Source organism: Culex quinquefasciatus, chromosome 1 (assembly GCF_015732765.1).
Source record: "Culex quinquefasciatus strain JHB chromosome 1, VPISU_Cqui_1.0_pri_paternal, whole genome shotgun sequence".
Classification (NCBI taxonomy): domain Eukaryota; kingdom Metazoa; phylum Arthropoda; class Insecta; order Diptera; family Culicidae; genus Culex; species Culex quinquefasciatus.
In genome coordinates, this window is record NC_051861.1 from 68164588 (window position 1) to 68177941 (window position 13354).

The 13354-nt window shown below is 49.1% G+C and overlaps 1 protein-coding gene across 1 annotated transcript; it reads right to left on the reverse strand.

Annotated features, from left to right (window-relative positions):
- Positions 1 to 9753: 9753 nt before the first annotated feature.
- LOC119770227 lies at positions 9754 to 12612 on the reverse strand. Its single transcript, XM_038264682.1, has one exon. It carries the CDS (start codon positions 12610 to 12612, stop codon positions 9754 to 9756), a length of 2859 nt encoding a protein of 952 aa, XP_038120610.1.
- Positions 12613 to 13354: the final 742 nt, after the last annotated feature.

The following is a 13354-nucleotide window of genomic DNA, read 5'->3' on the forward strand; positions in this document are numbered from 1 at the left end:
AAGAATGTTTCAAACTGGACATTTGGGTTGGGCTAAGTGGGTAATGCTCAACGACATGAAGAATGTTTCAAATTGGACTTTTGGGTTGGGCTAAGTGGGTAATGGGTTGGGGAAAAATGTTGTTACGTCGTATTTTTTGCCTGGACGACCCCTGGAGTTGAGCCAAGAGTGCACAACACCTTGAAGAATGTTTCAAACTGGACATTTGGGTTGGGCTAAGTGGGTAATGGGTTGGGGAAAAATGTTGTTACGTCGTTTTTTTTCATGGACGACCCCTTCAGTTGTGCTAAGAGTGCACAATGACTTGAAGAATATTCAATTGAACTTTTGGGTTGGGCTAAGTGGGTAATGGGTTGGGGGAAAATGTTGTTACGTCGTTTTTTTTTTGCATGGACGACCCCTGTAGGTGCGCTAGCTAGCCCAACCCAAAAGTCCAATTTGAAACATTCTCCATGTCATGTGCACTCCTAGCTCACCTACAGGGGTCGTCCATGCAAGAAAAACGACGTAACAATAATTTTCCTCAACCCATTACCCACTTAGCCCAACCCAAAAGTCCAATTTGAAACATTCTTCGTGTCGTTGAGCATTACCCACTTAGCCCAACCCAAATGTCCAGTTTGAAACATTCTTCAAGGTGTTGTGCACTCTTAGCTCAACTGCAGAGGTCGTCCATGCAAAAAAAAACGACGTAACAATAATTATCCCCAACCCATTACCCACTTAGCCCAACCCAAATGTCCAGTTTGAAACATTTTACAAGTTGTTGTGCACTCTTAGCACAACTGTAGGGGTCGTCCAAACCAAAAAAAAACTACGCCTCTAAACCATTTTGACACACTTCACCTAACTGATAATTCCTTCTCGCTTCCAAATGTGCACACTTGTGCTATTTGCCTTCCAAAATAGTGCTCCATAATATTGCTCAAACTTTTAAGGACACCTGGCGATTTACCATAATATTATAGTATAATCGTATCTTTTATGGATATGCGTGTTTTCAAAAGGTCAAGCCATTGAACGGCCCGAGCGGTTTAGGCTTTCAGGATTTTTGTGATATTTACTTGTAGAGTCAAAACAGATCAGTTAACTTCACTTATTTGTATATTACACTTTTTGAAGATTACATTTTTGCGGTAACACTCTCAACGCGCACGATCACATCACTCAACTTTTTGTTGCTAATTTCATTAAGACTTTCGTCGTGCCAATTCTCTACGTTGAAGCCAGACTTGTCCTTCAGACCTCTTCGCCGAGCCATGCCAGACCCCGAACTCCTAAGTCCCGGGTGGACTCTTCACAGCGGCTAAGTCCCGGCGGACTCTTCACGGCGGCTAAGTCCCGGCGGACTGCGGCCTCCACCGCTAAGTCCGGCTGGACTGGGGCCTCTGCTACTGGTGGCTGCTGGCGGGTCCGGCTGGTCTGGGGCGTCTTCTGGAACTGGACTGAAGTTGAGCTGGCTGGAACTGACTGGAACTAATTCTGGAACTAACTGCCCTCCTCAAGAATTTTGGGGTTTTTATAGTCAGTCCCCGAAAACTCTACTAAATTTTGTTCTACTAAAAGTTGTCCGTTCCGATGAGAAGCATCGATGAACCTCATGAATTAAATTATGCAGACCTCTGCAATTCTTCATGACTTTCCGTATGGTGTAGTGAGTACACCTCAAAATCGGAAGTCCTGGGTTCGAACCATTGTCGTGAAACTTTAAATTATGTTATTGGAATATCAAAATTATGTTCCTCAAATATTCTCAAAAATGTAAGTCAATAATGAGAAGGTCGAATTCTCCATTGAACAAACATGCCAATGAATTTGGTTAAGCCACACCTTCAATTTCCCCTGTGGAATAACATCGCACTTTCATAATTGAAAGCTTAATCATTTTTTTGATTGCCTAACAATTGGCGAAAATTAATAAAGGGCTTTTCAGGTGAGGATGACTCATGATCCACACCTGTACATAAGCTTAATTATTTGTCGCGCAACGCGAGTCGACGGGTAAAATTATTTATGCTTGCGTAAGCGCGCATGGTTAGAACTGTGGTGAGGTTCGAAAAATGGACTAATTTAATGATTTAAATTTGAGGTCGCTGCACCATGATGAAAAATAAGAGAGCGCATCCATGATGCGTACGAAAATGTCAGTTAGTACAAATGGTTGCAGGGCGATATCTCCGCGTAGGAAACGAATTTTTCAGATCTGTTAGAAGCGTTTTGTAGGGAATTTAATTGGCATCATTAACTCATTTTGGCTCAATTTTCAGTTAGAACATTAGAGCACACCGCTATCGATATAGCGAAAAACTATGTGCTTGATGAGTCTACAACTTCAACTATCGGACTAAAATTCCTCCCTTTTGTTGACCCGAGGATTCTTGGGAGGGCGCCGGTATTGACTAATAAAGTCGGGGTCTTCAGGGGTTAAACAGTGAACGGATGGTTGGCTCCCACTGATCATTTTTGATTCAATGTTTAACTTCAGCTGATCTGTCAATAACGGAGTAGCAGCTCATTGGCAGTCAACCATGCTCATGCTCATGCTCTATGTTATTGTGTTAATTTCATTACATACGTTTACGCGGCATTCTAAGTTTGTTTCTTTTTTCAAACATTTGTTGAATGCAATAGATTATTCCAACTAGCAGTTTTAGTACAAATCAACCACAATTTTCTTTTATGAAGAGTAAAGCGCTTTTTATTTAATATAATTGCTCACGCTATCAAAAATGTACACGGGTAATTCTCCGCCAACTCACACAGCATTTGCCCCGACCCCTATTCGATTTGCGTGAAACTTTGTCCTAAGGGGTAACTTTTGTCCCTGATTACGAATCTGAGGTCCGTTTTTTGATATCTCGTGTCGGAGGGGTGGTACGACCCCTTCAGTTTTTGAACATGCGAAAAACGGTGATGAGATAGAAATTTGGTGTCAAAGGGACTTTTAAGTAAAATTAGACGCCCGATTTAATGGCATACTCAGAATTCCGAAAAAGTATTTTCATCGAAAAAAACACTAAACAAGTTTTAAAATTTCTCCCATTTTCCGTTACTCGACTGTAAAAAATTTGGAACATGTCATTTTAAGGGAAATTTAATGTACTTTTCGAATCTACATTGACCCAGAAGGGTCATTTTTTCATTTAGAACAAAAGTTTTCATTTTAAAATTTCGTGTTTTTCTAACAATGCAGGGTTATTTTTTGAGAGTGTAACAATGTTCTACAAAGTTGTAGAGCAGAGAATTACAAAATATTTGATATAAAAACATAAGGGGTTTGCTTATAAACATCACGAGTTATCGCGGTTTTACGAGAAAAAGTTTTGAAAAAGTTGCTTTTTGCGTTTCTCTTTGTTTCATCCTCCGTGTCTGTCGCGGGTGTCCATGAACGGCCATGATCGACAACGATCAACTTTTTCAAAACTTTTGACAAAGAACTTTGTCCTAAGGGCTCTATTCTGGTGAGGTGTCAATCCAGAAAAACGAAAAATGTCGCGCGTTACGAAAATTTTGCATGCTTGGTACTGGGGAAGGGGTCCGCAACGCAACAAGGCACTGTTGCGTGGAATTTTCCACACAGTTGCAACAAAAAGCGAATTATGAGGTTTGGGATAACCGGCACAAAGAGGCGGAGCATCCGTCACCATTTTGAGCCAATATAAACCCCGCTCGGTCAGCCCAGGGAAATCATTCTATCGCTGGACGTCGAGGAGTGAACAACAACCTGGACCTGGAAGCAGATGGCCTGGAGGCCCAGAAGCAGTTGGCCGAAAAGCAGCTGGCCTGGAGCAAGGAGCAGCCCAAGCGGAGCAGGCCAGCCGGAATATTCTGGCCACAAGACCCGGAGTGGCCAGAACCCTCAGGGGTGTTCCGATGGAACGCCATACGAGACTGGACAATATGGGTATCAAACTACTTGGATGAAAAAGACCATTTTGACAGTATTGGCCACAACCTGGAGTGGCCGGTGCCCTCAGGGAGGTTCTCCCGGGAGGACATTTACCGAACCATATGATTTTGAGCAATTGTTCAAGGCTCAACTGCGATCGTTGACGATGACGATGGAATGAAAATCGTTGGCAAAAATGCTGCCTTCACGACTCCACGGCAAAACAAAACAGCCAATCAGAGAGCGGGAAGATTTTTTGCGTGGGTCAAAGAACGCGCTTGCTTGTTCAAGTCCAACTGCGATCGTTTGACCGTTGACACTTGCAAGCGAAAATTGTTAATATTCGTTCATTTTTTGCCTTTCTTACAAAAGAAAGGTTTAAGGTTTGCTTTTGAAAAAACGCTTTTTTCAGAAATCTAAAAAAATTCGTGCACGGCGAGGATTCGTCCCAGGAAAAAATCCTATTACTAAATTGAAGGTTTAGATGCGCTCTATCGATTGAATTTTGGCCCGAAACCCGGAACTCAAAGTCTGATTTTTGAGAGCTCTTTTTCTGAAATACATGGCCGATGTCTGTATCCGCTCTTAAAAATTTGTGTCTTCCATCACTGGAAAACCGCTCGTAAAACCCACAATTTTTAAAAGCCAGATCTGTAGCCGTGGGGTCGGAGACGAACATTTTATTTTTCGATTCACAATTTTCGACCAGTAAATATGGTCAAAGCCATTTTTAGAGGTATTTTTTGGACTATTTTACAGATAACACTATCAAATTTAAAGAATTCAGTTTCAAACAAAAATCCATTCGAAATCATGCGCCATAAACTGTTTGGGCCCAAAATTTGAAGCATTTTCAAAATGTATTTCCAGAGATATTGCGATTTTAGTGTTTTTCGTCTTATTTTTACCCTATTTTTTCCTATTAAATTTTTGGATTTATACACAATCATATACTGAACATCAAATTCAAAGTCTCAGCCCATTCTCGATCAAAAGCATTTGGTATGAATTGTATTCGAGTAAATTTTGGTATTGATCAGACGGTTGGTTCAAAAGTTATAGCTGTATGATTTTTCTTTATATACAGAGTAAATTTCTCAAAAAAGGTAAGGGGTCATTCAGAATAATTCTCCCCAAGGATTTATTTGTAATTTCACATAAATTTATCTTTCTAACTGAGTGTTCACGACTCGATCAAACTTCTCAGCAAATTTTACATCGATTGGATTCCGCACTTTTATTTGAGAGCGTTTGACTTTTGCCTTTCTTACAAAAGAAAGGTTTAAGGTTTGCTTTTGGAAAAACGCTTTTTCAGAAATCTAAAAAATTCGTGCACGGCGAGGATTCGTCCCAGGAAAAATCCTATTACTAAATTGAAGGTTTAGATGCGCTCTTTCGATTGAATTTTGGCCCGAAACCCGGAACTCAAAGTCTGATTTTTGAGAGCTCTTTTTCTGAAATACATGGCCGATGTCTGTATCCGCTCTTAAAAATTTGTGTCTTCCATCACTGGAAAACCGCTCGTAAAACCCACAATTTTTAAAAGCCAGATCTGTAGCCGTGGGGTCGGAGACTTACTTACTTTACTTTTACTGCTCGTACAACCTCCGGGTCATGCGCTGTCTCCAGATGCGTTGCCATCTAACTCGGTCCTGGGCTGCTTCTCTCCAATTCCGCTGCGGAACTCCCACACTTTCTAGATCTTCCTCCACTTGGTTTAACCACCGTGCACGTTGCGCCCCCCTCCGCCGCGTTCCAACCGGCTCCGAATTGAACACCAACTTCACCGGATTGATAGTCTGGTTCGGTTGGCGCGCATCCAGCGCATCCGGCATTCTCGCGACGTGTCCGGCCCACCTGATCCGGCCAGCCTTGGCGACTTTCCGAATACTTGGCTTGCCGTAGAGTTGCGCCAGCTCGTGGTTCATCCTTCTCCTCCATACAGTGTTCTCACGCACGCCGCCAAAGATCGTCCTAAGCACTCGCCGTTCGAAAACTTCAAGCGCTTGCAAGTCCTCCTCGAGCATCGTCCACGTCTCGTGCCCGTAGAGAACGGCCGGTCTTATCAGCGTTTCGTACATGGTGCACTTTGTACGCCGGGAAAGATGACCAGACCGTAGGGTCTTGTGGAGTCCATAGTAGGCACGACTACCGGTGATGATGCGCCTCCGAATTTCTCTGCTGCAGTTGTTGTCCGACGTTACCAACGATCCGAGGTACACAAACTCCTCCACGACCTCGAACTCGTCGCCGTCGATCGTCACGCTCGGTCCTATGCGAGCCCTAAGGGACTCGGTTCCTCCTGCCAGCAGATACTTCGTCTTCGCAACATTCACCTTCAATCCAACCTTATCCGCTTCCCGCTTCAATTCGGTGTACCGCTTAGCCACCTCCTCGAACGTCCTGCCGACAATGTCCATGGCGTCGGCATAGCAGATGAACTGGTTGGACCGGTTGATAATCGTGCCCCGCATGTTGAAGCCCGCTCGCCTCATGACACCTTCAAGCCCAATGTTGAAACAGAGGCCGGAGATACCGTCGCCTTGTCGCAGTCCCTTGCGCGATTCGATCGGGTCGGACATAGCACCCGAAATCTTCACGCTGCACCGTGCACCATCCATCGTTGATTTCACCCGTCTGATCAGCTTCCCGGGAAAGCCATTCTCGTACATGATCTTCCATAGCTCTTCGCGATCGACCGAGTCGTACGCGGCTTTGAAATCGATGAATAGGTGGTGCGTCGGGATCTGGTACTCGCGACACTTTTGGAGGATTTGGCGTAGCAAAAAGATTTGGTCCGTCGTCGATTTCCCCTCCACAAAACCGGCTTGGTACGTCCCAACGAAATCCTTTGCTCGCTCCGACAGACGACAGAATATGATCTGCGACAGCACTTTGTAGGCCGCGTTGAGAATAGTGATGGCTCGATAGTTCTCACATTCCAACTTGTCCCCCTTCTTGTAGATCGGGCATATTACTCCCTCTTTCCACTCCTCCGGTAGCTGTTCTGTGTCCCAGACCTTGACTATCAGCCGGTGTAGACAGGCCGCCAGCTTGTCCGGGCCCATCTTGATGAGTTCAGCACCGATACCATCCTTACCCACTGCTTTGTTGTTCTTCAGCTTCTTGATGGCATCCTTAACTTCCCTCATCGTGGGTGCTGGCTCGTCCCCGCCGTCCACCATACCGCTGACGTCGATTCCCCCGTCGCCCTCGTACTCCGCCTCTGGGCCGTTCAGGTGCTCGTCGAAGTGCTGCTTCCACCTTTCGATCACCTCGCGCTCGTCCGTCAAGATGCCTCCATCCTTATCCCGGCACATTTCGGCCCGCGGCATGAAGCCTTTCCGGGATTGACTAAGTTTCTTGTAGAACTTACGCGTTTTGCTTCCATATGGCTCCAGCAGGCCTCCAGAGGGGCTTCGGCGAGCTCACCCTCGTCAGGCAACGCAGCTTCGAGTTCCCGCGCGTACTGGGTAGCGACCTCCGGATCCTTGAGTCGCTCCAGGTTATACCGCTGCGGGCGACGGTACCGGATCTTGTTGACCTCGGACAGGCGTTGGCGCAGCTTAGCCACCACCAGGTAGTGGTCCGAGTCGATGTCCACGCCACGGTAGGTTCTGACGTCGATTATGTCCGAGAAGTGCCGACCATCGATGAGAACATGGTCGATTTGCGTCTCCGTGTCGTTTGGTGATCTCCAGGTGTACTTGTATAGGAGGTGTGCTGGAAGAAGGTACTACGTATGGCCATGTTTCGGGAGGTAGCGACATCGATGAGTCGTAGGCCGTTCTCGTTCGTCTGCTGGTGGGCGCTGAACCTCCCAATAACCGGTCTAAACTCCTCCTCCTGGCCGACTTGAGCGTTTAAGTCGCCGATGACAATCTTGACGTCGTGTTTTGGACACTTCCTGTACTCGCGGTCAAGAAGCTCGTAGAAAGCGTCCTTGTCATCGGCGTCGCTTCCATGTGCGGGCTGTGCACGTTGATGATGCTCAGGTTGAAGAATCGGCCCTTGATTCTCAACCGGCACATTCTGTCGTTGACTGGCCACCAACCAATCACGCGCTTCGACATTTCGCCCAACACTATAAAAGCTGTCCCCAGCTCGTGTGTATTGCCGCCGCTCCAATACATAGTGTAGTCACCGTACTCCCGGTGGTCCTTCCCCGTCCAGCACACCTCCTGCAGCGCCACGACTTCGAGACCGCGGACCCGCAATTCTTTGGAAAGAATGCGGTCGCTCCCATCGAAGTTGAGAGACCTGCAGTTCCACGTCCCGAGTTTCCAATCCCTGGATCCCCGAAAATCGGGTCGGCGATTGGATCGGCTCGCATCTGGAGCTCTCTGCACTACTGTTTTACGGCGGGTGCGTGTAGCCATCACCAACCCCTGTCTCGCCGGAGGACCGTCGTACCAGGACTGTTTAAAGTCCCACCCTGGCACTGGGACTGTTAGCCAGCCGCCCTAACCTGGGGAACAGACGCTGATCCGAGCCGCCCCTAACCTGGGAACAGACGCTCGAGGGGGTCCTAACTCTTTCTGCTGTAAGCCGCCCCTAACCTGGAGAACAGACGCTTACCTCGACGATGGAGCAGGACACCGGTTTCCTTGAGCCGCCCCTAACCTGGGGAACAGACGCTCGAAGGGGGGGGGGGGTTCGCTCGCCTCTATAGGAGCCGCCCCTAACCTGGGGACAGCCGCTCACGGGTAGAAGGAGTCGAAACCCCAATTGTTTTGGGCCGCTTCTAATATGGGGTACAGTCGCCCAAAAACGGGGTGGAGGGGGGGGGGTGTACGTACGATCTGGTTGATTTAATTCACTCCACTTTAGCACAAAAAAATTTCTTTTAAATTTTTTAAATCTTTTTGTTGATTGTATTCTGCCGCACACTTTTTTCACTCCGACCCACTGTGCGTGTTGAAATTTCTTTCACACTTCCAAGCAGCACTACACCCAGCTCGTTCACGACGACGACGATACCAGCACACAACACAATCGCGGTGCGAAAGAACGAAGGCGACGACGACGATGGTATTGTACTTGCCACGCGGGAAGCACTTTATTGTTCTTGTTGTGGCTCGATTTGATCCGCAAATCGGCACAAAAAAACTCGCGAGAATTATGACGGATTCGCGATCGTCGAGCACTGCTTTTAATGTCCACCGGTTCACTGCAGGTTCCGGAGAGTCTCAACGGAATTTCACGCCGCGATGTACCGGCTGACAACGATTTTTGCGATAAAATCGACGGACCGGCCGGAGCGCGACACTACACCAGCTCGCACACTGCACTCATTTCGGAGGTCGGAGACGAACATTTTATTTTTCGATTCACAATTTTCGACCAGTAAATGTGGTCAAAGCCATTTTTGGAGGTATTTTTTTGGACTATTTTACAGATAACACTATCAAATTTAAAGTTTCAAACAAAAATCCATTCGAAAACATGCGCCATAAACTGTGTTGGCGACGTAAAATATTCGGACTTCTTGTAGCAAACTCTGGGTTTTGTGGTAGAGTATAGCTCAAAGCTAAAATATATATTTAAATTCAGTTAGGGTTAAGTTCAAATTCATTCGCGTATTAATAGTTCAAAACTTACATTTAGTCTCCTACTTTCACACTTGTCACAAACAGACGAACTCTATCAACGAGCCAGAGTGCTCGATTAATCAATTAATTGCTAAAAATACAGTTCTGGTTAGAAATATAAAGAAATTACAGAAAGTATAATTTACCAAAATTCAACTGCTAGTATTTTGTTTAATTGCTAGTTGACAACTGATACCCTTAAACCTGCGAGATCATCGTCTTCTCTTATCTGTCTTCCCTGCGTCAGCGTGACGGATCTTATCTATACCATTTTTATTCAATCTCGTTTGGGCGATGATCCGAGGGCACGGTCGGCGCAGTCGGCGCAGTCGGCACGGTGTGCTCGCAACATCCTCCCCCACGTGTCGCATGATGATCTGCACCAGAATCCTCAGCGTCACCAACGTCCAGCAGAGCAAGCTTGACGACTGCTCGCTCACGCACCAGACCCTTCGATGTGTGTACATCCGCTCGACGTATTCTGCCATCCTTGCCGGGATACGTCCTTGCAACGCGTCCTCGCAGCCACCCGTTCCGATGTCCTTCGTCCACAACAAGCACGAGATCGCCCTCTTTGATTGGTCTCACCTCCTCAAACCATTTAGTCCTCCTCGCGATCGTCGGCAGATATTCTTTCACCCAGCGGCTCCAGAACTCGTCCAGTGTGTGCTGGATACTGTTCCAGCTGTTTTTGATAGCCGCGCTTACGCCGACCGGATCCTTGACGGCCTGCTGAACACCGCTCGAACTCAGCATGAGAAAATGGTTGGGGGTCAAGGACTCACTGTCTGCGCTCTCCAGCGGCACGAAAGTCAGGGGGCGCGAGTTGACCATATGCTCCGCCTCCGCTAGTAAGGTGACCAGCGACTCCTCATCCAGCTTACGTTCCACCGGGATTGCGCCCAGTGCAGCCTTCACCGATCTTACCATTCGTTCCCAGCAGCCACCCATGTGCGGCGCGGCCGGCGGGTTGAATCGCCACTGGGTGTGCGTGTCCGTGAATGTGCTGCTGAGTTCGTTGTGGTTGACCTTGGCTAATTCCTTCGACAGCTCTCCACTGGCTCCTTGGAAATTTGTACCGTTGTCCGAGTATATCTCCTGCGGCGCTCCACGTCGCGCGATGAACCGGCGGATTGCTTTCTTGCACGAGTCCGTTGACAAGCTTGCGACGAGCTCCAGGTGAACTGCGCGGATCGTCAAGCAGGTGAAAAGCGCCACCCAGCGTTTCGCAACACTGCGTCCAACCTTGATCAGGACCGGGCCGAAGTAGTCCACGCCTGTGAACGTGAATGGGCGCACGAAAGGGGACAGCCTCACACGTGGAAGGGGTGCCATCATGGGTGCCACCGCGATGGCCTTTTTTATGCGGCAGAAACAGCATTTACTCGCCACCTGCCTTATCAGGACCCGCAGCTTCGGTATGTTGAACTTCTGCCGTATCTCGTTGACCACCGTCTCGTTGTTTGCGTGGCAAAATCTTCGGTGGTAGGAGTCCACGAGCAGCCAGTTCACGCGATGTTTGTTCGGGAGAATCACGGGAAACTTGGCGTCAAACGCGGCGAACTCGGCGGCCTCCAAGCGACTTCCAGCTCGAAGCACTCCGCTGTCGTCCAGCAGAGGGGACAACTTCAATATGCTGCTCGACGTCTCCAGACACTCTCGTTTCTCGGCTGGCACTAGCAGGTTCTGGTTCAGCGTGGCGACCTCGTCCGGATAAGCGTCGGATTGAGCCAAGCGCCACAGGCTTCGTTCGGCTTTCTGCAGCTCCTCACGTGTCAGCGCGCCCGGACAGGTTTCCTGCTTCAGCTTCAGTCTGCGCGCGAGAAAACGATGGACGTAGGCGATCATCCTCAGCAGGCGTTCCCATCGCGAAAACAGATCCAGTCGAATGATGGGCTTGACCACGAAGTGGCTGAACATGAACGCTGGCCTGAGTTCTTCCGTCGCCTCAACCCGCTCGAGGCAGTCTTCGGGCCAGTCTTCTTCTTGACCGTAAATGAACTTGTGGCAGACGTAAACTTGCGCATCGGGGTCGAAAGTTGGTCCCTTTTTACCCCACTTCGTAGCTTCGTCGGCGACGTTCATGCGCGATGGACAGTATCTCCACTCGGCGGCCTTGGACAGTGACAGGATCTCGTTGACCCGGAACGCCACATACGGGCGAAATCGGCGGAGGTCGGTTGACCTGATCCACTGCAGTGCCGTCTTGGAGTCCGACCAGAAAACGACCTTCGAAATAGGGAGTGAGTGTCCGTCCTCGATGGTCTTCCACAAGCGCGATCCAGTTACGCCCGACTGAACTTCGAGACGTGGGATGGGAAGCGGCTGTAGAGGTGCGACCTTCGTTTTGGTTGCCACCAGTGAGCACCAGACTTGGCCACGATCCTCCAGACGAAAGTATGCCATTGCGGAGTAAGCCTGCTCGCTGGCGTCGACAAACACGTGGAGTTCCAATGTTTTCAGGCTGGCTGGTTCGTAATCCATGAAATAGCAACGTGGAACTCTCACCGTTTCGATTTTGCGCAGCAGCGCGATCCACTGCTTCCAGCGTCCGATGAGCTTCTCCGGGATTTTGTCTTTCCAGCCGACGCCGGATCGCCACACGTCCTGCACGAGTATTTTTCCGTGGATGACGAAGACGGCGACTAACCCGTTCGGGTCATAGATGCTCATCACGATGCTCAGCAGCTGGGTCTTCGTCGGCATCACCTCTCCAGTCAGCAGCTTCATGTTGTCCTCCCGCAGGTTCAGTGCGAACGAAAACATGTCTTCGTCTGGCAGCCACACCATTCCCAGCAGACGCTCGAACCCGCTTTCCTTCTCGATCACGAAGTTCTTGACCGTCGTAGGGTTGACCGCTCCGATCCGCTCTAGCACAGTTTTGTCGTTCGAGATCCAGTTCCGGATGTGGAATCCAGCTTTCGCGTGAACCTCGGCTACCTCCAGCGCCATCGCAACTGCTTCGTCCGCCGTATCGACACTGTCGAGGTAATCGTCGACGTAGTGCTTGTTGCGAATCGCTGCTGCCGCCTTCGGGTGATCTGCTTCGTGTTCGTCAGCGTTGAGATTTTTCACGTACTGCGAGTGGGCTGGGGAGCACGTCGCCCCAAAAATAGCGACGTCGGTCACCATGGTTTCCAGCGGCTTTTCCGGCGAATCTCTCCACAGGAACAGCTGCGCGCTGCGATCGGGTTACCGAATCTTCACCTGGTGAAACATGGCTTCGATGTCTGCGCAGATGGCGACCTGTCTCTCCCTGAACTGGAAAAGCACGGACAGCAGCGGCGTCAACAAGTCGGGCCCCTTCAACAGCATGGTATTCAGGGACACTCCGTCGACCTTGGCAGCCGCGTCCCAGATCACGCGTACTTTGCCGGGCTTTTTTGGGTTCAGTACTACTCCGAGGGGCAAATACCAGGTCCGGCGAGGGTCAAAAGTGTCCAGTTCCGCAGCGGTCGCCTTGTGCGCAAAACCTTTCGACTGGAAGTCCGCAATCTGCTTTCGAACTTGATCGTACAGTGCCGGATCTCGTCCCAGGCGTCGCTCCAAACACTTCATCCGCTTCTCCGCCATCGGTCTGCTATCCGGAAACTCCACGTAGTCCTGTTTCCAGAGAAGGCCAGTTTCAAACCGCCCACCTTCGACTCGTTTGGTAGTTTCGGACAGAATCTTGTTGGCACGCTGATCGTCGACGCTCTCCTTGCTCGGTACTGCCATGACTCCGAGGCTTTCAACCGCAAAGAAGCTCTTGATGTATTCGTGCAGGTCAACTTCGGCTTGTTCCTCAGAGATGTGGAACTGGCGATGGGCGAAAGACTTTGTAGCCGCCGGCATACTCCCGTAGACCGTCCAACCGAGGCGCGTTTTGGTAGCG

Coding starts and splice junctions, on each gene's coding strand:
- LOC119770227 (XM_038264682.1), bottom strand. CDS start 12,612: ATGGTGACCGACGTCGCTATTTTTGGGGCGACGTGCTCCCCAGCCCAC.